This window comes from Glandiceps talaboti, chromosome 20 (assembly GCF_964340395.1).
Source record: "Glandiceps talaboti chromosome 20, keGlaTala1.1, whole genome shotgun sequence".
Classification (NCBI taxonomy): Eukaryota; Metazoa; Hemichordata; class Enteropneusta; family Spengelidae; genus Glandiceps; species Glandiceps talaboti.
The window spans coordinates 14,212,239-14,239,563 of NC_135568.1; the positions used below are offsets into that span (position 1 = coordinate 14,212,239).

The 27,325-nt window shown below is 37.7% G+C and overlaps 1 protein-coding gene across 1 annotated transcript; it reads right to left on the reverse strand.

Annotated features, from left to right (window-relative positions):
- Positions 1-45: 45 nt before the first annotated feature.
- Positions 46-14,000, reverse strand: LOC144450780 (DBH-like monooxygenase protein 1 homolog). The gene is made up of 12 exons (XM_078141498.1): positions 13,686-14,000; positions 12,460-12,609; positions 11,110-11,283; positions 9,155-9,238; positions 8,677-8,847; positions 8,053-8,155; positions 6,472-6,638; positions 5,112-5,315; positions 4,473-4,532; positions 3,352-3,482; positions 2,738-2,903; positions 46-2,140 (listed from the first exon to the last, which is right to left on the reverse strand). Exons 1-12 carry the CDS (start codon positions 13,971-13,973, stop codon positions 1,979-1,981), a joined length of 1,860 nt encoding a protein of 619 aa, XP_077997624.1. The 5' UTR covers positions 13,974-14,000; the 3' UTR covers positions 46-1,978.
- Between the last annotated feature and the right edge of the window lie 13,325 nt (positions 14,001-27,325).

Sequence of the window (27,325 nt, forward strand, 5' to 3'; positions counted from 1 at the left end):
GGGGGGGAGGTAGAGAACAAAAACACACATATTAATTAAGCCATTACTAAAGTGAATTGTAATTTTTAAGAGACAAAAATAACATTGCACAGTGCTTTAAAGAACTAAAGAAAACTAACACACTGCTATTATAATAGCATGTCATGTGAAATTCACTTTTCTGTTGATTCTGTTTGTACCTCAGTAAATCTATGAGACTGGTGAAATATAAAATTGTCAAACTCCAATTTCCAAACTTTGATTGTCTTAAACAACTATTTATATATATTTCAACGTTCTTCTCATTTACAATAGTGTTACTAAGCTTGAACTTGGTATTTGTTGGTATTGTCCAGAATTCAAAGAGTAAACGTCCCTTTCTAAGCTGTTGTGTCACGCCGCACTGTACCGAGACTGTAAGATACGTCGTGACGTTTCGCCCTCACCGGCCTTGGCCGATGTATGAGGGCGCCCTGTCTACCGACAAACCTACCCTCAAGCGAACGGCAAACAAGGAATTTAAATTGGTGGCGAATATCAGGAAGAAAAAAAATACCAACTGAAGAGTCAGTCTTGCAAATACAAAAATGTATATTTAGAAAAAAAGACTGAATTGTTGAATTCAAGACGTCATAAGAATATTTTGCTCGAAACCTGACGCTTTGAACTTTAAGTTAGAACTTGACCTTTAACTTTGACCTTCACCGTCATCTTCATGACAAATGATTTGAAAGGTTTCAAATTCTGACCATGAACACTTTTTGAAAAAGGTGAATTTTTTGTTACAAACAAGGAAAGTACATAAATGAAGTGGATTACTACCATCCACTTCATACAACCTATTGTACAGAAACTCGTATGGTTTGATAAAGAACATGTTTGGCCCTAGCTCTTTGCATAATATCTCATATTCATAAACAACTTTCAAGTCCCCCAGATATTTCATGTACACGTCAAGAGGCCATAAAACTGTTCTTATCAAATAGGAAAGCAAAAGTAATGAGTAGAACAGTCCTGATAAAAAAATAAATTCAATCCTGACATTTCGAATCAATATTCTTAAGTTCTCATAGGATATTAAGGCAATACATATAGTAGGTCATCACCCGACTGTATATCTAAATCTTCTTATCAAATACTTGCGTGTCGCTGCAGCAAAAAGTGTGTGTATCCATTGAGATTTGGATTATTCTGTCATCATTAAAGTGCCTACTACTTTCGCGAAGTCTCGCCAGAAATAGTGGATACAGAAACTGACATCAACTTAAAAAAAAAAGACAATATAAAACTGTTCTCCCAATCTGTAATGACTGTACATCTGATGAGAAGTAAACAATAATACAAAGACCATATGGAAAACAACGGAGAACATAACTACCTGAACTAGACACTCGCATATGAAAAAAAAAATAATTTTAAAAAAATAAAATAAAAAATCTACCGACCCCACCTATTGTAAATCGGAAGAACCACTCAATATTATATTTTTACGCCTAATTTTATATTACGTCGTTATCAACTTCATACCCGGATGATTGAGAACGTGAATAGAAATATAGCTAGCTATGTTAAACATTAGTGCACAAATCTATGAACGGACAATGTTGGACTGTAAGCTTTTAAGGTATGTCGTGTCGCTCCGCCCTCACCGGCCTGCTTCATCCAAGATCAGAGGTTGACCGATGTGTGAGGGCGCCCCATCACGGACGACGTTATCTTACAAGTGTGCCTGTGCATTATAATTACAGTGTGATAACACATCATTTAATTGCATTTACATGTTAAATGTTAGATTGTAAGAACCCTTAAGAGTTTAGACGAATGAATTAACAAATTCATATCATGCACATCAAATTCAAATATTACTACCCGTGTACTTTAAATCCCTATGCAGTATAATTTATTAACTCAGAGACTATAGTTTTCTTGACAATGTGTAGACTTATTGTGATCTATATAGGTGAACAAGTGAAATGTGATTTCATGGGATAACACCTTCTTACAACGACACGTTTAGAATGACCAGCACAGCAGTTATAGCAACGTGAGTAAAATGGTACATTGTCGTAGAAGCAGCTCCGACGTCGAGCTCCACTTCACAGTCACGCACGTTTGGTGGAAGCGGGTCGGTTATTTCAATTGGATAATGTGGTAAGGATTTCTGCAAATGAAAATAAAGACGCGTATTAATGAATTGGAAGTTGATTTAGTTGTAAATAATGTGACATCCACATACCATCCTATTGATGTACACCACTGGCAATGCCAACGATATGTTGATGTCTATAGGAATATTGTGTGACCAACCTACCTACCTACCTACCTACCTACCTACCTACCGACTGATGAAACAATGGCCGAGCGACGCGACCCATCCATCCATCCACCCACACCCACAACTACTCGCACACATAAATGCACACACGAATGTACGATCGCACGTACCTACCTACCCAACTAACTAGCTAGCTACCTACCTACTTATATACACACACATACACACACAAATATACATACATACATACATACATACATACATACATACATACATACATACATACATACATCATGTACATACATACATACATACATACATACATACATACATACATACATACATACACACACACACATACATACATACATACATACATACATACATACATAGAGTAGATATTTACAAACTTACATATATACATACATACATACATACATACATACATACATACATACATAGAGTAGATATTTACAAACTTACCTTCCATACATTTGGCAGAGCTCCACCATACGCAAAGGAATATTGCATCCCCTTTTCATTGGCAAATTGGAAATCAGCAATAAGCTGATCATTCCACTCAATTGTGTCTAATACTTCATACAGAGTCATATTAATCCACTTAGCTGGCAATGTGACGTAATTGTATCTGAATCAGACAAACCATGGTTACACGCCTTTAGTTCGCATTGTTAGTGAATCAAGCAAATGAAATGTGAACTCCATTCCAGAATATAACAGGTTTTCTTTCATGAACTGTTGGTTGTAGCGAGTCATCTCATGTATGGTTTTACATCACCTACAAGTTACATGTGATTTCAACAACGAGTCAAGCTGAAGCTTTTGCTGTTACGTAGGCCACATTGCATCATGGGAGTCAACATAAATGTTTATGCAATGGTTGAACAATGAATATTCATGAGCACTAGGAGCATATAGCCTTCAGTGAAAATGTCATGAATATATACGTACAGACAGACAGAGACAAGCGCGCTCGCACAGACACAGACTTACACACGCATACAATATACGCACAGACACAGATACACACTCACTCGGCGCACACACACACACACGTATTTAAATTAGCTGCTTACTGAAACTCCTCAATCCCAATTACACGAGCTATTTCTTCCCTAATAGTCCATGTGAGGCACATATCCATAAGAACTCGTGGATATACATACAGAAAAGCCAGACACATTTCTTGTTGTGTACCATCTCCACCCTGGATAAATATATCAGGTAAATATGTTAATATAGCCCCCACCACCACCTCTTATCACAGCAAAATTTACGCAGAGGACTGATATTTTCTCTCGTCATATGTATTACCTTTAGTATGGGCATAAGCTAAAAGAAATTGTTAAAAAAACCAGAAATATTACAAAGTATCTCCAATATGCAACAAATAGCTTAACAGGTCAGAAGTCACTGTCCTACAAAAAGAGCTTGCATGTAATTACACGTATATGACATTAGAGGGTTAGGCACTAGTCTCGCTGCCAGACTCATGACGAGCGACGGTCCCGGAGCTTGCTTTGTAAGGCTCACGCAGTGCGCCCCGAGCGCCGAAGCGCCGAGAAGTAACGGACTTAAACTTAGTCTGGGACGATAGTCACGAGTCTTAACGCGAGACTAGTTTAGGCACGAGAATCATGGAATCCATGTGCGTTAAGGTTTTTGAGTCGTGCGTAATAACGCGTTGATGTTTTACTACAACTGTCATTCCATAAACAGGTCTAACTATGTACACCAAAAGCAATCATCGCCTTCTTTATATTTATTACCTCTTATAGTACCTTTAAATATGATTTAAAAGAAATTGGCAACAAATTAATACCACAAAGTGTCATTGATATGCAAGAAATAGTTTATTTTGATAATTAACCTTGAAGGTCAAGGTCAAGGTCAAAGTTCCAGGTCATAAAAGAAAACTTGCACCTGATAATATGACTACTTGAATGGAGTCTCTGTGTATCAATATATTTTAGGGATGTACATGTAGTGAATATAGATTTTTACTTATACATATTGTCGCCATGAGGTCAAATTTGCATATGTCGCAAACCAAAGTGACATGCAAATGTCTCATATCCCTGTGTACCAGGTTTGAAAGAAATTGGTTATTGCATGCATGAGAAATGGGGTATTACTGACTAATGCACGGACGGACGGGGAGTGCCGTCATAACTGAACCACTACAAGTACAACTTACATAGGTAATCTTGTCCCTCTTTGAAGAGTCATAAACACACGTCGTGATGAGTCCGTCTCCCTGTAAGCAAACCAAAGTGCCAAAATGATTTTTGAAAATGTAGCTTGTCACAACTCCTTGTGTTCCTACCAATTACGAGGTGTAAACAAAGTTACGCATGTGTCATTGTTGTCACATCTGGTTCTAAACCTGCCTCTGACCAGCGCCCTCAGTGGCCAATCGGCCAATCTTTACATTATTTTGTCTTTCTGATAGTACGAGTTGTTCATCATACATATAGTGATATGTCAATAGACGGATAAAATAGCAGAATATAGAGATAACCGGAAGATAATGCTTTCCTATTGTGCAATGAAAATGAAAATGTCAAATAATAAGAGCTGAAATGAGACAAAGGTAGGATGTCAGGGAGCCAGACAGACAGACAGCCAGCCACACAAACACACACAGACATGCATGCATGCATGCATACATACATACATACATACATACATACACACACACACACACACACACACACACATACATACATACATACATACATACATACATACATACATACATACATACATACTAGTACAGACAGACAGACAAATATTCAGAAACTAGACAGAATGACAGATATCGAATTCAACCTACCGGTTTCAGCACTATTTCATCAGTTAGTTTATTTATTTCTTGATAGTTGAAATCATAATAATCATCTTTGAATATAGTAGCAAGTTCTTTGCCGTCTTGACCAACTTGAACAACACTTAGTCTTTTTCCGAGTAAATGGGTGTGTACCATTGCTCCAAATACACTTATATTGGTCAGTTCATTGGTTATCGGATCAACGAAACCCTATGAGAGTAGCAACATCAGCTTATTACACACTGTAACTCACACGTCGTTGTGGTCGTTCGTTCTTCAAAAGATAGAGCCCACTATGGGAAATTTAAAGTCCGTTTTATCAATTATTTAAATTTATCAATTACTTAATAAAGACAGAACTCAGAGTTTTTCGCTTCTGCGGTCATCATATGGCTAGATCGAGCCATCTGATGACCGCAGAAGCGAGAAATATACATAGACCCTTATATTCGATATCCCAGGGTGTTGCATCAAAGTACAGTCACTTGAAATCGATACAATTCATGATACTACAATGCTGACGTCAGAAATATAGTATTATGGTCTGAACGACGTTGAATTGTTTGTAAACATCAACCTGTACAGTTACAATGTTGTTGTTGTTGTTGTTGTTGTTGATGCTGCTGTTGTTGTTGTTGATGTTGTTGTTGTTGTTGTTGTTGTTGTTGTTAAATGAGTAATTATAACATCACTTTGTGATAGAAGACTCCTAGCCTGTAAAATAAGATTTTTTGGATATTGGACGTGATCATCAAGTCTAAAAGTGGATACAAAAAGCCTCACAGACTAGCCAGTCACATCGCCTTCTGGGACAACACATATGAACAACAACTATGCGACGCTAGCACGTACACAGGTAGTCTTGCTGCTAGACGCTCGGGCTTTCTTCCGATACTATAAGCGAACGAAGTTCGCAGTGAGGGCTCGGATGTTCCATCCTCGATAGCGATGTTCGGGCGTGTGTCCGGCGTATTCTATCGGAAGAACATCCGAGGTCTAGCAGATAGACTAGTACACAGGTACATCAACATAATTTGCATCAAGTACGAGACTTAATTTGTGGCTGTCATAAAAAAAAGTGAAACACGTGTGAAAATGTGGTTTCCTGTTCAATTCATGATTTTCCGAACATCGACCATCATCATCAGTGTAAACAGTGAACAAATGCAGCTCGTTTTTGGACATTCAAATCGCCTTTCGTACAGCCATACTGACGTATGTGTATGTGTGTGTGGTGGGGGTGTGTGTGTGTGTGTGTGTGTGTGTGTGTCAGTGAGAATGAAAGCATATACATTTTCGTCATGGCTTCAACATGTACATGCTGTATTCAGTACACACGATTTGTATATTTATTATAGCCTCTTACCTCACTAGTAATATTTCCGATACAATGACCACAGGTCGAAAATTCAGAAGCCCCAGGGGGTATGATATGTGTATTATCAACACTTTGACCCACAGTCAGCAGGCCAACATCATATTGGCGCAGTTTCGGGGTGTAATGGATACGAATGCCAGAACTGTCGTACATATCTGTAGGTGGATCAAAGGTATAGACTGAGTCTTATTTCCAAATTCTGTACAGTACGTAACTGTTAAACTCATGTAAAAGTATGAATTTAGTAAACAACAGAGCACTCGTCACTCCATAGTCTCGGTTACCCAGAGTCTCACCACAAGGTTTCTTCTACGCGGAGACGACCCAATAGAGACTCTGGGGAAACCACTTCCCAACAACCCCACGCCATGGGGTTACGAGGCTTATATCTCGTTGGAATAGTGGTTTAACAAGTTCTCATGAATTATGCATGCACAGGTATAAATTATAATTATCGTAAACCAATATCATTCAGTTGGAAACTACTCGCAATCTCCTCACTACTAATCTTCGCTGTGGAGTGACCAGGCACGGCGGTCACCTTGAAAACTGGTGGCCGTATTGGATTTGAAGAAGCTAAAGTTGTGTTCACAAGCAATATACATAGCATTTATAGTAGTAGTAGTAGTAGTAGTAGTAGTAGTAGTAGTAGTAGTAGTAGTAGTAGTAGCAGCAGCAGCAGCAGCAGCAGCAGTAGTAGTAGTACCTTTCCTAATATACTTTTCCAAAATTTGCCATGTTGGTGCTCTACTTCCTGTCTGTGCGTACCTATACCAACATGGTATAGGTTACTTTGTTAATCACAGGGTACTGCTGCTTTCCTCGATGTCTGAACAATACGAAAAAAACATCGATCCCTGATTTACACTTCCACAGAATACCAAGGGTACGATGAAGTGATGATACCCTAATTTGTGTGAGGGCGCTGTATTCTTAATTTCCTGTTTGCAGTCTGCAAAGGCCTATTTTCATGTTTGCATCACATTATATATGAAAGATTGTGCACCCACTTGAAGAGAACATTCCGATCGTTAGACAAATCTGAGAAAGTATCACGTTCTACAAGATGGTTCGGGAGCATATGGGGGCACAATAATTTGAGGTGACACTGTGATCGGAGGGATGGAGACACATTAAAGTATATAACACTTGTCCTGGCAACCTAGAGCGAGATAAATAGAGTTGTTTTCAGCAAAACATGCCCGAGCTTTTCAAGAACTATCAAGATCACCCAGCCTGATCACAAGGTTTCATGTTGTGATAGACACCATAAAGATATATAAACACACGGACATCACTACACAGTGTCAACTCTTTAGACAAACAGTAACAACACACACACTATTGCAACCACAATAGCATGAGTTATAATTTCTTGAAGTTCAAACTGTTTCTCTCATGTTATTATTTAATATCATTAACTAAACACAAGCTATCACTGTGTAAGCGATGTCTGTGTGTTACCTTTATGGTACCAATAACCTTGTGATCAGGGTCGCTGATCTTGATAGATCGTTTAATAGCTTGATTTGGGCAAGCTTCTTCGAGAAGAGAAATAAGAAAATTCACCTGTTAATCCTTTCTGATTATCGTAATGGATTGCAAGCAACAGGAATGTCGGATCACCATCCATTCCCAAGGAAAAACCAGCATGCTCAGGAAAGTAGAAAGTCTTGAAAATAAAAGATATAATATATTATTATAATATATGCTAATGAGTTTGACAAATATAACAGTGATATTACCATACTTAACCGGGGTATAACCTCTTGTTAAGGGGAGGGGGCAAATCTATTTGAAAATTTAAAGGAATGGATGCTGAAGTCGATTGCCACTGTTATTTTAATGTAGTGTACCATATAATTGTATGTACATATATACGTCCGATTCTGGAAGGGGAGAGATATCGTATAATTGCACATATAAAAATCGCTGTGCAGTCTTCATGGGGTGGGGCTACTCAAGTTCTTTGGTTAATTTGGGTGGGGGACATGACATTCCCCGAGAGTGGTCATACGTAACTTTACATTTCATAACCTTGGCAACCAGATGCAAATTTCAATGTTCAGAGAGTAAAACAATCATTCATTATGTGTAATATAATTATATTCAAGTAGTATGAATTACGCAAAATAGTCACAGTTGAGATTTTTTGTCTAATAACCATGAAAACAGAAACAAACGCTAACTTACTCCGCCGCCAATCGCCCATCCGATAACGATAGAAGTACAGCCATACATTCCCCCGGGTTGACACTCAAACCGCGTATTGTGAAATGCTGTTTCGTTGATTGGATATCGGCATCGGTAACCAAGGATATGATGAACAACAGCCTCGTTGCCTTGTTGGATGACAGGTTCAAACTTGTTTCATTAAAAATAAAGAAGATAACGATAATATAGAAACAAGATTAGTTCAAGCTGTGAACTGCCGTCTTTTCTACCTTCACTGTTCTTATTATAATGGCGTTCACCAGGAGGGGGGGGGGTTATCTCCATGTTTTTTACTGTTTATATTGATGAGCTGAGCTATCGTTCGTCTTCTTATAAGGTTGGATGTCTGCTTAGTGGTCAGTGGTCTACATGCCTGAATTCATTCATATCAGTCGACAAAATTGGAAAATGAAAACAAACAAACAATCTATGTTACTCTGATGTCTGTCATACTTACCGCAATCATATGATGCTTCTTGTCTAAGTCTGGTAGCTTGAAACCAAGACACATATATGTTGTGTCTTTCTCAGGAATCAGATACTGTAAATTACAACAAATAAAACATTTGTCATCGAATATGAAAACTTAATTATGAGTTAGATTAAGGTCAATACCTTGGCCGAGTCAGTCGAGTCACATACAATGCAATGAATGACGTCATGTATTATAGTCTATGTGAACAAAGTATTGTGACAGTCCTTGACTGAGCTTTCTTTTTTAATTATGTCAACAATTTCGCCTCCCCCTTACAAAATGATATTCTGTTACTTCTGAATTTGAGCCACTGGGTGAATAGTTTTATCCATGATCAATTGATTAACGGAAATAGGCATATTTGCTATATCATCAGGTTGTAAATCCATCTCACTGCCTTTTCAGCAAGTAGATTTATGAAAGTATATTATCGTGCTGTTTGTGATAAGGGGTGACTATTCATCTATGCAACTGTACCCTAATTTTAAAGTGGTTTAGAATTCTCATGACGATTTACTTAAACAGTTTGGTGACGTCATCTTTTAAATTGTATCAAATCATATGAAATGTGCTCTGACGTCACTAGCTAAATTTAGAAATTATGTAATGTTCACACATTTTTTTTTTACAAATAAGGTTCAATACTAGTACGATATAGGGCCTGAAAGAACGGGTCTTGGAAGAAGGTTGGCGAACCATGCAGCTCGATGTGATTCGGCTATTCATGTGATGTAAGGGTTGAGCGATCGTGGTACGAAACGAGGTAGTGTGTACGTTTGCTGACATTGATTATACGAATAACATTTACACATTTACTGTTCGGCCACCGTAGCCATGAGTTGCATTTTAGTATAGAAAATCTCGTGACAAAATACCATCAACCGTGAAATTCTCATGACCCAGAAAGTAATACATCATTCCAGGGGGATGCTATACTAGTCAAGACGGATTTATGTAAAAACGTAAATTAAACTTCGTTCTCATATTAGCCAGACTTATCCCTTCACCGTCTTATTACGTAAAATGGGGCGTAAGAACAAAAACAAATTAAGTATATGCATTAAGGTTGAACACAATCAAAATCCCATACCATGCAATATGTTATCCTTGAAGTACAGACAGTAATCACTGAAGTAAATTGATGGAGAGATTGATAAGGTAGGTAGGTAGATTGGATGGTTGGTTGGTTGGTTGGTTGGTTGGTTGGTTGGTTGGTTGGTTGGAAAAGGGGAACAAGGGCATGAAAATACATATTAGTGATGAGTTCAATTCTAATAGTGCTCAGAACAGTCTCAATTTCTAAAAATAGTCAGAACCCATGATATCAGCAGCAAACGATTATTTCATCTACTAGATACTCGATTACATGGCGGTGTAGTCTTATTATCAATGAATAGAAATAAAATGTCGATCTAACCTTAGAAACGTAGAAATATGTAAAACAGTCCTAAAAAATCAATAAGATAATTTACGTCAAGGTAATGGGAGATATTATATTAATAAAAAAATTCTCTCACATTTCATCAATTCTATCATATAATTAGCAATTATTCCTCAATATTTTCTTCATGTAGCCAAGGAAAACACGAGTGATGACCTAGGGAGCCCTAATCACTACGAGTCGCTAGACGAGTAGCGACAACGCTTATTTCACGAATATTTTCCGGGTGAATGAAGAAAAATATTTTGGCATAATTAATATAATTATACCACTGCCGGTAATATTTGTTTTAATGGGGAAAGTAATGGCAATTTTGAGCGTTTGACTCATCATTGAGTGTTTGGTATTTCAAACACAGCAGAACCAGTGACGTAGACACCCGTTGTTGTGACATAGACGTGCGTAGTCATGACGTAAAAAGACTAGAGTATGTATTCCATATTTTTTGATCAACTTGGCTTGTGAATGATATAATGAATATTGAGGTCTAACTTACATTGTCATTTAAAAGATCGAAGGTCAATACATCAGCTTCAGGGTCAGGGTTGACATCAGCAGCGATATACAGAAAACGAATGCTTTTCACTCCACGTGATTCATGTTTGGGGATGGGTTTACCGTCTCCTGGGTCCTCTGAATGATATGCCCATAGCACACGAACAGTATCTCCCTGTAATTAGAACCGAGAATAGATATCGGTTGCTCAGACTCTCATCGCTGGCTACCAGAGCCCCCAGTGTTGAGAATACTTGAGTCCCCAAGGTCAGAGTATACATACTAAAGCCCCCAGTGGTGAGAGTCTTGCTACTAGAGCCCAGTGATGAGAGTCTGGGTACTAAAGCACTAGGGGTGACAGTCTGGGTACTAGAGCCCTGGGGGTGAGAGTCTGTATACTACAGCCCCCAGCGGAGACAGTCTGGGTTACCAAGACTGAACAGTGATAAGGGATGCCTTAAAATGATACAATGGGTGATCTCAGGATCAAAGCGGTTTGTTATGTGTACTTATGTCTACGACCAAGTCAGTTCTTGTAGTAGATATATTAAAGCTAACACAGTTACAACGTAGCGACGACATGGATATTTCAGCTATAAAGGATGACACACCATTTCTATCCTGCACTTATCCAATGAATTCCTACATACACTATTGTCTTGACCCATGAAATGTAAATCAAAATTAAATAAAGACAACCTCTGACAATGTGATGAATGAGTCGAGTATAAGCAGCTGCTGAAGCTGTTCAAGAATGGTGATTAAGCGACCAACCGTACGCAATAAATACGTTATTACGTACGGTACTCAGGCTAGGGTAGTATATGGATAAGAATAGAATAGAATTAGACCCCTGGCATAAACGTATCGAGTCTCGCTGCCAGACTCGTGACTATCGTCCCAAATCTGTTTATGTATACCGAGCGGCGCAGCCGTGAGATGAGAGGAACTTGTCGGGACAAGTCCCTCTCTTCTCTGTTACATCTTTAATCTGTTCATTTTATGGCGCCTGGTCTCTCAGCTCAACAAACCCGTGCTAGCCACATATATCAAAGCATGTTCGGACTACAAAAAATGTCTAAATCAGTACAGAAATGTAACACTTTTCATTTTCGATTCGAAAATTTTACCTAGCATTTTATGGTAGTGTGCTATGGGGATTTCATGATTCAGAAACAAAACATATTGAAAGGGTACACAGTGAGATTTTGTAAATTCTCCCTAAAAGTAAGTATTAGCAAAGTTTTTAGTTTGATTGTCCCAAAGGCTTTAATAGTTAACAGTCATGTTTACGAAAACAAACAAACAAACAAACAAGCAATCAAACACTGTGGCACGAAAATGGGGTTACCGATATCAGCCAATCGTTGTTGTCATCACACGTATCCAATTGTCTTTCAAATTTTAATACTGTGTAGTCATCTTCCTCCTTTCCTAGAAGTAACGTGTAATCATTCTGTTCGTCTATTTCTGGTTCAGCATTTCTTGTTGCGTGGCGATCCTAAACGGTTATTCAGACAAAAAGTTAATATACGATAATATATCTTGTTGTCACCATAGAGGTATATATGAACTTATCAAATATGTATACACTGTATGTATGTATGTATGTATGTATGTATGTATGTATGTATGTATGTATGTATGTATGTATGTATGTGAGTGTGTGCGTGCATGCATTATGTATGTATGTATGTATGTATGTATGTATGTATGTATGTATGTATGTATGTGAGTGTGTGCGTGCATGCATTATGTATGTATGTATGTATGTATGTATGTGAGTGTGTGCGTGCATGCATTATGTATGTATGTATGTATGTATGTATGTATGTATGTATGTACGTATGTATGTATGTATGTATGTATGTATGTATGTATGTGAGTGTGTGCGTGCATGCATTATGTATGTATGTATGTATGTATGTATGTATGTATGTATGTATGTATGTATGTATGTATGTATGTGAGTGTGTGCGTGCATGCATTATGTATGTATGTATGTATGTATGTATGTATGTATGTGAGTGTGTGCGTGCATGCATTATGTATGTATGTATGTATGTATGTATGTATGTATATGTATGTATGTATGTATGTATGCATGCATGCATGCATGCATGCATGCATGTATGTATGTATGTATGTATGTATGTATGTATGTATGTATGTATGTATGTATGTATGTATGTATGCGTGCAAGCACATGTAATATTTAGATGTTATTCCCCCGCAACATATTTCAAGCACGGTTCAGCCAAGGGAAATACGAGTGACCTAAGTCGCTGAGTGACGAAAATTATTGGAGAATAACATGATTATATCACCGCCGGTAATATCAAAGAAACATCGGGGAAAAGAATGCCAATGTTGAACGTTTTGACTCATATTTCAAACACAGCAGAACCATTGAGGTCGATACGCGTTCTCATGACGTAAAAACGACTTGAGTATATATTCCATATTTTTCTTTCAACTTGGCTCGTGTACATTTTGATGTTTTGACTAGCTCACCAAAATATATATGGATTATCTGAAATCGCAAGACGATGCATACAGTAAACGTAATACACTCACCGTGAACTTAACATCACCATTGTCCAGTACCCATCCCATAATCATATCAGAGCCTGGCATACCGCCATTTGGCGAAAACCCCAATCCGACCCAGCCCGTAGTTCTAACGTGAACCTCGAAGATTATTTTCTTATCATCAAATTTCCAGTATAAATGGTAAGCTTCATTGCCATCAAGAACAGTGTTATGTGTGAAATCATCTAAGGATGGGACTGGTGTCGATGTAGACAAATCAGTTATGAAAGCTGTTGTTAGTAGTGCAGTTATCAAGGTAAACATCGGCGACATGGCGACTTATAAAGATAAACGTCGAACTTCTCATGCACCTCATCTAACTGTATTGAAGTCGACACACATGCGGAATGAAAGGAATGGTGAATAGAAGTCTAATCTAAGCCATCGAATTTAATACAAAAACGAACAGCTTAGAGGGTCTAGTTATGTATAATACACTTACGTAAAATCATATGGCGGATCGGACGAGATTTATGTTGGTACACACAATCAAAGAAAACAGGGATTTCACTGCTATGTGTATTTTAGCATTTAAAACATGAAACTCATCAGCTCTGCTCGTCAGTAAATATCAACGTGATAATGTGGAATGCAGACGTTCAGTCCTGCTAGGCATCCCAATAGCATCAGGGGTCATTTCAGTTCACTTAATTAATTGTATACGGTGGTCGGTATAATAGGACATTACAGAATGTGCTGGTAGAACTAATAGACTGTCCGTTGTGCTAAGTTGTAGCAGACAAGTAATTGGTTAGGGAGCGATCAGTTTTACGGCCTGGGGTGGGCCGGTGACTTTTTGTTCATGTTGTACTTAAAAATAGTGACCCCCTTGCAATTCATCCACAAAATAATCCAACCCCCCTCTGACAAATAAAAAAACACAATGACCCCCCCCCCCATCTGTTGACAAGAAACACTCTTTTTGTTCTTGCAAAAGACACTATTCTCAAAGCATAATACCGCACACTGCATAGTTAATTTTACATGTTACATTTTCAGTAATTTTAAGTGTACCTGGTAAATTGCTAACCAAAATCCATTGTTTCACATGTATAAAGCTCTTTAGATAGGAACCCTATGAGAAGTATGATTGTCTGTTCACGGACATACAAAATATTCATGTTTTAAGTAACCACAAGTTCTAGGATATCTCTTAGATTGAGTGAACTATTAATATTGATTTATTCAGCTAATTATCAAGTACAATATTATAAATGGAGATAACATACTTGTAAACCATAATATCAGAAATATTCCCAACAGGGCTAGGTTTAAATCAAAATATAAGCACTGGATTCTAAAGTACATATTAAGGTTATTAGTTATTTGCGTTTTCATGATGCTTTAACCAGTTGACATGTAAATTTCGTATCACCGTAGTGTGTTTATCTGTTTTCTTGTTAATGTAAACAATTGTTGTTTGTTGTTTTCTGACTCTGTAATCAGTGTTAATTTGAGCAACAGCAGTCTCCACATTTTTTTTGATATGCAATTCGATGCTTTTGAAATTGAGTGGCTAGACTCGATTAGTTTTCCGAAAACTATTTTCTAGTCTCTCACCCACAACTTGAAATCGTTTTTCCTTTTGGATGTTATCATTTATTTCTTTTCTGTATGTTAATTTCTTGTGGGGAATAAATTTCAATTCAATTTCAATTCAAACCCATGTCAATAACTGTCACACATGATGTACTTGCATCATATAATGAATTGTTTACATCATATAAAGATATGTTCAAATCATAGTCAATGTATTGTTTTCTTTAAACTTAACACAACTGCGGCTTTCCATACATGTACACGTTTGCACTCCTCAAGGCACTTGTTTGTCCTGTTCATAATTGGCACTGACTCAAAACTCCACCTCCCCAATTCATAATTTTAACCAAAATATTTTTGAAAGGTTTTGAATAATGAAATGTGATAAATGTCATTGGTTTCAAAATAGAAATTAAAAAATGTCATAAAAATGTTTTCTGTATTACAGCAGTTTCTAAACTAGATTACTAATTCAATTCACTTACTATTTGCTATGTTGTCCAGTATATTGCTGGCAACATGATAGCCTTGAAAATAAATACATTCTAATACCAAGGAAATGTAATATTATGATCTGCTGACAAAATTGTACTCGCAGTATACAGTCACTCAATGTGGATACTAGATATTCCAGGGGAGATGTAAAATCTAATTTTCCTCATAACTTTGCACCGTGTCAGTACTATAGAAGTCCTGACTATTAGATCATCATCAAACAAATCTGTGTTTATAACTTTGTTTATCAGTCATTCACATAATATATATTCTCCGAGAATCTGAATAATATTGTGTTCACCTTGGAATATATTTCTTTCTTGGTAGTTTATGGTGTAAAACAATAGCAAGAGAAAAGGGGGTTTCACATGGAGCCTGGTAACATGTATTAAACTTGGTGATGGTCACAGGTATCAGAGAAGAAGTGAAACACAAACACTGAAAAGTACTTTTTGATAAGACATGTAGTTCGTACTCTAGCTATGCGAAGTAACAGTTCAATAGTTTGTACATGTATGATAAATCAACACATTAGGGGTGAGATCAGTAGGTAAAAAAACTAATTCTTTTAGTAAGGCCTCAAAACCCCTTCCCCATCCCCTTCTAATTAAATTGGTAAAATTGTTGCACACAGCACAATCAATTTGAAATCAGTATGTAGTATTATGTAGTGCTATGAATACAAAGCAGAATATTTTATTGGCAGAATAAATGTATTTTAGTGTCAAGCATAACAATTTTTTCCACATTTTTCAATCTGACATTTTTAGAATTGTTTGTATTGGGGTACAAAACAGATTTCATTATAAAAGACCTCCTCTCACCCCCACCCCACACTACAAGATGACACAATGCAACTCATGGCATGCAGTAGCAAGAAGTCATTTCTAACAAATAACTGTTGCTTAAAGGTGGCCATGGTGCAGTGTTGTGACGCTATACCATATGTATTGGATGTATCAAGAGACATAGTTTTTGTTATATTTGAATGTATATTTATAGCTTTTTGATTATGGTTTATTTTATGCACATACATTTTTTGTTTAATAGCTCGCACAGCGCCCGCAAGCAGCAGCATAGCGGCTCAATGATTAAAACGCATGCATGTCCTATATACTATGTGGTGGTTTTTTGGTGGTTTTACCCAAGGATGCATTGCGGTACAATGACTACGCATGCGTGTTCTATGTACGAAGTGCAATCTACATGCTGAGAGCGCTATCTATGACATCATCGTAAGGCAGCCGCTTACAAATGAATCTACCTAGCTGTGCGAGTTTAGGGGCTTTGGCCTAGTTATAATAGTACAGGAGCGTGGCTCATGAGTTTGTTTAGTTGAAAACAAGGTGACCCCCCCCCTTATTCACCTCGTAAAAATGATGACCCCCCTTCTTTGAGTCCCAAATTAAGGTGACCCCCCTCTGATTTGTCCCCCCCCCGCCGGAAAAACTGATCGCTCCCTTATCAGTTGGAAAGAAAACCCCATGAAACTGATTGAGACCATGTGTGGTCATTTTAGTGTCATTTTTCCTTCTTGCCTGTCTGTCTGTCTGTCTGTCTGTCTGTCTGTCTGACTGACTGACTGACTGACTGACTGACTGACTGACTGACTGTCTGTCTGTCTGTCTGTCTGTCTGTCTGTCTGTCTGTGTTTGTTGATTTGCCCGAGTCAGTGTGTGTTAGAATCTGTGTGTGTTTATGTGTGCGCGAAGTATGTATGTAATGTGTGTCTGTATGAAATGAGAATGTATGCAGCTGCAGTACACGCGTAGAATTCATTTTACAAAAAACACCAGAATTTGTGTGTCAAACCACCTAAGTGCACTTCCTTATGTAGAACAGATAATATACCGTTTGCTGTTCAGTAAACCATTAATGTATTCTCTTCGAGTTAATCCTGACAGCTGGTGCAACGATAACAAATGACGTATTGGGTATTAACAAATAAGGCGCCAAATCCGGATTCTTTTGCTATGTACAGGATGTATTATTGCTTGATTGGTTTCACATTTCAAAACCCCGGGTTTGATTCATCATTTAACATGTTCAGTTGAAGCAATTACTACTACTACGGAAACAACGCTATAGGCAAACTTTGACATAAACTAAAACTGTTGCTGTAACAGCTGCATTTGGTAGATTACACAGGTGGGTGACTATGGTGCCCTGGCTATGTTCACATTACAGCTAAAATGGTGTAGGTTTGGTGTTTCATTCATGTAACATGACGTTTAATAAACGCCCTCAGACAACTTATAATGCAAAAGAAGCAATTACATAGGTGTCATGCGCAGTGGGGATGTAGAAGTAGTCAAGATGAATATTAATTATCCCGTGGGAGAAAATAAACAATTGCAGCCATTTAAAATCATCGATATCAAGTCAGGTGTAATATTTTCATTAGAAGCCTTTTTCTACTGCACTGAAAGAATAGCAATATAATGCTTATCGGTGTTCAATGTGATAGGGCAAGGGATTCTGCTGTGATTATTATGTTATTGTTAGTCTAGAGTTGAAATATGTCTTGCTCTGTGTCTAAAACGTATTTGTTCTATGAGTGAAACACCAAGCCTACATCATTTTAGCTACAGTCACCCTATAATAGAGATAGTATAAACACCAAATGATGTACAATCATGTCCAGCCATTTGTGGAAAACTGGTGATCACAGACCCCACCCCATAGTGACTATAATTACATTCACGCCCATTGATAGCCTAGTATATCAACATGTTTCAGCATAGTGTTAGTTTGTGTTTATATTAGTTTGCCTATAGCATGATTTCCATGGTAATAATATATTAAGTTTATCTTTGCAAACCGACAATAAACCCAACATTACAAAAGAACTATACAGTGAAACTGTACTATGTTTAACAGTTGTATATACGATATTGTGTCTCACAAAAAGATTATTGGAATTAATTTCTAATGATATATTTTGATATTTTCCGCTGTTTTATAGTATTTATACGTTTCCTGTCGTTGAGCAACTTTTACTGTATAATATGCTTAGTTTTGCATTCTCAAAAGATATTAATTTCAGTGCTTTAAATTTACTGATAACACTTACGGTGCATGACTTCCCAGTATGACTTAAGGAAATGGATAGTCTTTTATGTTATACCGTTTGTTAGTGTGGGGTTAAATATTTATATCTGTATCGTATTATCGTATCGTGACAGTGAAACAACACGTACGTGATATATTGCCATATGGTTGTGTACGTCACAGACAGCGTATAAGTTTCCACCCATAAAATAATAACAAATATGACACGCAATCATGTTGTTTTCCAGGCCTCTAGATATACACACGAATTTTGTAGAGTCGACTGCTAATTTGAATAAGATATTTTGGTATGAAGTTATTGAATATGATAATTCTTACAATCCCAATCTAAAATGAAGTATTAATGAACTAATAATTACATATATGATTTGATTTTGTCATTATAGTAAAAATGGCGCGAAATTGCTCTAAAAGAGTAGTCATCTAATATCCACTGTTATCCGCAGTGACTGCTTTAATAAGTGTCATTCAGATTATGCGTTTTAATAGGGAATATTGCAAAGCCATTTCCACCATGCAACCCTATATCTAATCGAATAGTCTTTCGACTGCCAAATTGGCACATGCATGACATCATTGTGGCTTGTTAACATGCATTCCAAAATAGTAAATGCAAAAAAGACACCGGATGTAAACATTGTACACAGAGTTAAAGAGCTTCGCAAGTCAATACAATCGTTGTAACTCTGTTCCAGGAAGGTCGTGTAATTATTAAAGGTTGGGTTATTAGAATTGACTTTTCTTGACTCCCCAAAGCATAAGACCCATAAGGGAAGCATCATATCCATGATAAAGACCAGTCTCACACTTGTTCCCCTTTTATCTCTCCTCAAATTCCCACAGCTTCGGCGTTTCAATGTTGTCACCAATATTGTAAAGAGAAAATTTCAAATTGTGAACATAATGTAGGAAATATAATCGTGATTTGGTGCAGAAATCCACCGTTATCGTAAAACCATTCGACCAATCAGAAGGCTGTTCACGAAACTCCATTGTGGTGGCTTGTTTTTCAACACTCTTGCAGAACACAATAAATCTATTGTTTAAATCCCTGAAGTAGCTAACTTCTTGCTCGAAATTTGTTTCTTTTGAGATCTTTTCCCACAACGTATGATTGAAGTATTTGTACAACAGATGATCAACTGGGCTAAATTGTCGATAAAGTCCCTCTTCGACATTTGGTGAAGATGATAATCCTGTTTGAGGGCGCTTTAACTGCTTTAAACTATTTAGATGTATATATAGAATATCTGTCATTTCCCAACAAAGCATTCTTTTCAGTAGCACCAGCGATTCGTCAAAATATTCTAAAATCATTACAAGTTGAAAATCTTCGTCCAGTTTTTTCACATATTCTGTAATCGAGCCGACGTCTTCTCGAACAGCTGCCGGAAGCCCGAGGTCAAAGGCCATAGAATTCTTCAAATACGGGAAGTCTTTCTCCCAATCTACCGCATCCGGATTTTGTAGAAATCTAAGGAGTGAGTAAGGGTCGTCTGTGAGATTCAAATGTTCTGCTATTCTGAAGAAAGAGAAGGCTGATTGGAACTGAGAGAACGGCTGGCGAAGAATTGTAATGTATGCTGTTCCTGGTGCCGTTAGCTCATTAAATAAAGTCCTATTATAAATCGTGTGCAAATAGAACAAGTTGTAGTAAGTCCCGGATGTGGGCTTGATCAGCAGTGATGACGTCATATGATTTGGATAATTCAGATCATAGTCACTATATCTTGGCAATGCAATTTCAAGATGGTGGAGGTCGCCAAAACGCATGAAAAGTTGAGAAACACTGTCGCTTCCAGTTTTGTGTGTTTTCAGAAATACAATATTACTTTTCATCTCACAAATCCCTGTATCATTTCTTACGTCATGATCTGAAGGTGTCGTGTGGCTTTTTAAGTCCCGATTGTATGACAAGCGTTCCCTGACATCTCCCGGAGGGGGAAGGATATTATTGCTATCTGTGGAAGACAGAATGTAGAAAATAGTTATATCACTAATAATTGAATGAAGTTAAACGGTGTGGGGGGGTAGGTGAGAGAGAGAGAGAGAGAGAGAGAGAGAGAGAGAGAGAGAGAGAGAGAGAGAGAGAGAGAGAGAGAGAGAGAGAGAGAGAGAGAGAGAGAGAGAGAGAGAGAGAGAGAGAGAGAGAGAGAGAGAGAGAGAGAGAGAGAGGGAGAGAGAGAGAGAGAGAGAGAGAGGTAAAAGCAGCCAGGGACAAAATAACAGAGACAGACACATAGAGAGAGACTCAGAAGGAAGGTGAGACATATAGCGAGAGAGAGCAATCAGACAGATAGACAGACAGACAGACAGACAGGTAGGTAGGTAGGTAGGTAGGCAGGCAGGCAGGCAGGCAGACAGACAGACAGACAGACTGCCTGACTGACTGACTGCAGACTGACTGACTGACTGACTAATATAATAGCAGTGCATAAGCTTAATAGTCAAATATGACGCAACTGAATAGATGAACAAAATCATGATAGAAAAATAAGTAAAGATGTATGTATGTAAGTATCACATGCTCGCTAAAAAACAAACATAATAATTTATATATTGCAGTGGGATTGTTCGGTATGCCGTATGTTTGCTAGTACAATAGGAAGGCTCGCATTTTACGCTTCACATTATGTTAACAGGTTATTCTATGCATACCAACGAGACGACCTTCCTCATTACGACGTCCGACTTCTAGATCACTCGACGACTGGTATGACCTAATTTCAAAACATGTGTAAAATTAATACATTAGTTTCTAGCAAGATAAACAAGATGAATATATAATAGTGTAAGGCCCAAGTCCTACATCACAATATAGAGATGGTATACCTATTAACTTTGCACATACATACATACATACATACATACATACATACATACATACATACATACATACATACAAAATGAAGCTATTAAACACACATATTACACCAAAGGACGGAGTATCTTACATAATGATTTGATTTTATGACCTTTCAATCAACAGCTGGTGTGTGACGGCAACACAGATGTAGTTATGACGTCACAAATAGGCTATCACACCAATGGCTGAAATTCTTGCCCACACGTCACGTCTCGTAAAAAGTAAGTCAATGGATGGATGATAGACGGACGCGAACAAGACCGACTCTTCCAGTTGCAAGCTTTACGTAAATGCTTGTGTGATATTTTGGAGTGGAATGGGATTAAACAGTTTTCAGTAAAATGAGTATTGTTGATTTGGTGACTATACGATGCACAAGCCAAGTTATTGTCTTTGAACAGAAAATGTGGATTTATGGCCTGGTCTTCTACATCACGACAATCCATGTCTAATGGTTCGGCGGCACCGGTGCTCGTCGCTCGATATATGAATCAAAACGTTCCAAATCGCCATTAACTTTCCAATTTTTGATAAATTATGCTTCACTTTTCGAGATATTCCCTAATATTTTTCTTGATTCAGCCGCAGAATAGTACAGTCCTGACTCAAGAGGTTGTCCGCTACTCGGCTCAAGACTAGTAGTGACCAGGCCCCTTAGGTCACGAGTATTGTTCTTGACTGAAGGAAGATAAATGTTGGGGAATAATATCGAATCATCAAAATATGAGCTATCTGAACTCACTGTATTGTACCATATTTTTGAATCTGTCAAAGGAGAATGCGCTGTTTGCGAATAAGCTCCAATTGCGTTTGGATAAAACAGTAGAAATAACATTTTACCGGATTGGGTCTAACATCTATATAGTGCAAGCAAGTAGTGACGGATTAGCAACGCAACAATGCTAATAGCAACACGTGATCAAATAACACCAGCTAACGATGATTCGACAAATAATAAAACTAACGGGGGGATGAAATCCTGAGTATGCGACAACTGTCACAGTATATCAACCATAAATAAATCTACCACCCCCCCCCCCCTCTCATCAATCTATAGCAAGAGCGATGGCAACCAGGGTATAATCGTGTTGAAACTGTACATCAACCTACTGTTATTCGGCACATAATAAAACCAATATAGTGGTGTATATAAAAGCACGTGTACTTACTTGTTTGCAATCAAATGTATCGTGCTAAAATTGGCAGCAGGTTTGATCTGATGACGTATGTGCGAGTCATAGTAATGTTCAAAGACCAGCAACTGATACCAAATAAAGAATACCACCACGGTAACTAATATCGCCATTAATCGCTTGTTTGCCAGCCATGGCGCTTTACTGTAATACAGAAACGGAAAACAAACCAAAATGATGGTGAAATAACATGAAATTTGAAGAAGAAATGATAATTTTTGACAGTTTTAAATAACACAAACTTAGATTGTTCGGGCTCGTCCATCGCCAAACTCAAACAAATGGTTGAAAATGAGTTCCTCGTTCTTTCGGCGTAATATATCAATGCGTCTGCGTAAGGGTGGCTTTACAGAGTGTCTATAGAATTAGAATCAAGTGAAATAATGTATTTTGTGTTATATGTCTATATTCAAAATCTGAATCGATTTATCAAACGAGATTTATGAAAAATTGCATCGTGAGATAACTACTGTAAATACTTTGTCAGGAGAGATCAATGACAACATCAATATGAAACAAAAATGAACGATATTTCACAGAAAGAAACTTTTGAATTCTCGAATCTACAGACCTTATCTCGACGATTCTCGTTGGCACCCAGTTCATCATATCTGATTTTTTTTTTGAGAAATACACTAAGAAATCTGAATGTCATTCAATATTTTCACCACAGTTCGTTATTTCTCCATTTGCTACGTGCCATGATTGATGGTGGTGCATTATTTTGCAGAGATTACCGTGTCATCTCTGTGAGCATATCATATTAAAACTATGGTAACAGCTTGATATACTATAAGCCTATTTGCAATGTACCATGCGCAGTTTGGATGCGCATGTTTTCCTTAGTGCAGATTGTAACAGAAGGCCGGAATTTAACGTCCGTGTACAAACGATGTTGATTTAAGGGGAAAACACTTATTAACGTGAAGCTGGTTTTGTACAAGCAACATTTCTCTTGATTATATACACTGGGCCCTTAAAGTTATTTTCTACAACCCTGCCATTCTCGCAAACCAGGGCTGTTATTTCTTTGCAGCATACGCCTTCTATGAAATAGCGTACTGTTATGGAATTCGAAATTGGTAATTCGGGCATAGAAAAGACCGTAACAAGCTCTGGATGTCAGACAACAATGCTGTCGATATTGATTGTTCTATCACCTCTGCTATGGTTACATAAAAGCAATACATGGGGGGGGGGGGGCACGTCGTTAGATGCGCGATGTTATCGACCTAGTAAAACTGTCGACACGTGTAAATGTCAACAATAACCATACGATTTTTAATCTATAGTTTACTACAATAAGTGATAAGTGACGGCCACAATTTGGACCACTATCTTTCACATATTTTAGCTCGATAACATTGTACATATGTAAGCGATGCGCTCCCACATATTGCTGCCTATATATCTATAGAGGGGAGAGAGAGAACAGTATCGATCGACGCCAACGTAGAGATACATCCAGTGGGACCAAAATGATTGGAGCTCCTCAGTTCCACCATGGCAATGATTCAAGAGGGACAGTGAAGTTCACGTTACTAACATTGCTTACTTATGTAATATGTCATCCCCATAGAAAAGCATAGACAATGGAGGGGTATACGTATACTGAGCGAAAATTTGCCCGGCAAAAGTGATACATTTAATTTAGAGTGGTTACCCGAAATAACATAATCAGTGATAATGATTCTTTTTGAGGGAGGGGGGGGGGCTTTCTAGACATAGACAATTAACTTAAGGATGAAATAAGTTTAAGTGTTCTTCTCGAAGAAGCAGACCTGTGTTAACAAAGTGCGATAGATCCCAATACTCAATGTAGAAGTGCACATAACATATTCTGAATACGGTATGTTCCCACCTCTAACGATGATGGCGCTCTACAATGCGAGCACGCGAATTGTTACTCTCAGTTCTATATGCAAATTATCTCGTTATAACATTCGAAAATACTGTTTTTGGAAAATACGCACATTGTTTTCCTCTATGTGTAAGTTTATCTGTTTGATGTACACTTGCACAACTTTGTGTTATCATTGAATTTGGAAAAAAAACACTCGCGTTTAATCACTTTGCAAGATGGACTTGACTCGATATTTTAGTGAGTATGCTCCTTTCATGTTCGATGATTTGTTTGACGAGGATGGTGACGGGGTGACAGAGGGTTTGGTGTCGGACTATGACCAATCCTCGTCGGTAGACGTGAAGAAATATAGTCTGGTTTGCAACCAGGAACGATCCCTCCTCGGAACACCCAGACATTCATCACATTCATTGGTGCTCTCAACACCATCGTCAAGTTCTGAAGACTTGCTCTTTCTCAGGCCATATCAACCTATGGACAGCAACATTACAACTAGGTGTGGTCTTGACCATGGACGTGGACACTTGAATAACGTTCAGGGAACTTTAACCACATCTTCGAGCGACACCTCTAAATTAATTTCTAGCTGCGATTTCGAAAAAAACGAAGAAACATTAAATGCCGATCTATCGTTATCGTCTGACAACTCGGTTACAGAAACTTTAGCGCCATCACCGACGATATCTGGTATTTCGAGCTTTCCGAAGAATCAGTTACCCTCATCAATATTACATACAGCTCACGTAAACGAAACATCCCGTACAAACTTATCGACTGGTAGTTTTCCATTTGACAACGCACAAGAAAAACATATTGGCCGATATACTTGCCGAGGGCAAGATAATAATAGCCCGAAAAGAGATACTTCGGCTAGAAGAAAGTGCTTTCATCGCAGTGATGACACCGTGGCAGCCAATGGTTTCCTAGTGACCGATCGGAACTATGTGTCTTGCTGTAGGAAGGCATCAAGCTGTTGTGAATACAGCCTAGGGTCGTCTAAAGCTGAACAATCATTTTGCAAAAAGGATTTAAGAATATATAGATCACAATCGTCGTCGTCGTCGTCGTCGTCGTCGTCGTCGTCGTCATCATCGTCATCATCGTCATCATCATCATCATCATCATCATCATCATCATCATCATCATCATCATCATCATCATCATCATTGCTGTTATTATCATCATCATCGTCATCACTATCGCCGTTTTCGTCACTATCGTCGTCCTCAAGATCATCGTCACCATTTGCTTCACCGTCGTCATCGTCGGCATCTTCACTGTAACTGTTATGGTATGTTATGGCTTGTTCAACTATACGTACTATGGTTCAGCAAAATTTAGTGAAGAAGCAGCAAATAAATCTATTTTATTTGACACCATTCCTATAAGATCTGAAGAGATGCATTCCAACTTTTTTCACAACAACAACAACAACAACAACAACAACAACAACAACGACAACAACAACAACAACAAAATAGCAAAAATATCAACAAACGACAAAAAATAATATGATGGAAAAAATCATACGGAATATTGTAATAGCCATGTCAATGGATGGGAAATTGGTATTTATTTTTAATACATAAACAGTTTTACTAGGTTTTCATACTTGAAAAAATACCAACTGTTTGTAAGTTAATGAATTGGTAAAAATAAAAATAAAAATTTGCAAAAAAAAAATTTTTATTGTTCATATCCTGGTAGTGATTTGTAAATAAACTACTCATTGAGCAAATGCACATGTTGCATAATTCCTGATATATATATTTAAAAAGTCGTCATACCGTTTCCTAGTTTCAGCATATTTTCGACCTGTTTCTTGGGTAAAAGGACAAAAGAAACACGGAATACATAACAATGTTGGTTTTTATAGCTTTCCCACTTTGTGCTTAAAGCGCTTTACATTTAGTACCCCTGGCACGGATCTATACCGACACAACGGCCCTATATACTTCCTCAACTCCCTGAGGAGCATACAATCCATTGCAGCCTTTATATATTGCAACATCTATCCTACCAGGTCCCCAGTTATACAGCTGGGTTGACCAGTCGTACGTGGTTCAAATCTCTCCCAAGGACTTTCGAAAAAAAATACATGTCTAAGTACAATTTAAAAAATGAAAATGGAAAATGACTCGTTTCCATGGATCATCAAAAAATCAAGCAAAGTTTTGGAGGTTCTGAAACGATCCCAAGTGATCTTCCCATTGTATTAGGGGAGTATTTAGTAGTCGAGGAGCTAGCAAGGGTGGGAGAGGCTTATATACCTTACATGCTATAGGATCATCTATAAATATTTGCCTGTTATGGGAAACGAACAAACGTACACGACATCTACAGTGATTCTGAACTCAGGATACCTCATGATATTACAATTGAAACATTAAATGAACTTTTGAATGAACTTTCACACTCAGCTCGACCTTCAGATAATATATCAAGGTAAGTTATCAAAAAAACAAAAAAAACAAAAAAACAACAACAACAACAAAAATAACCGTTTCAGCAGCAGAAACAACAATAACGTTAACAACAAACTTACTGTGTAAATAATATAATGCAAATTATATTTAGATGTGTACAAAGAAATTGC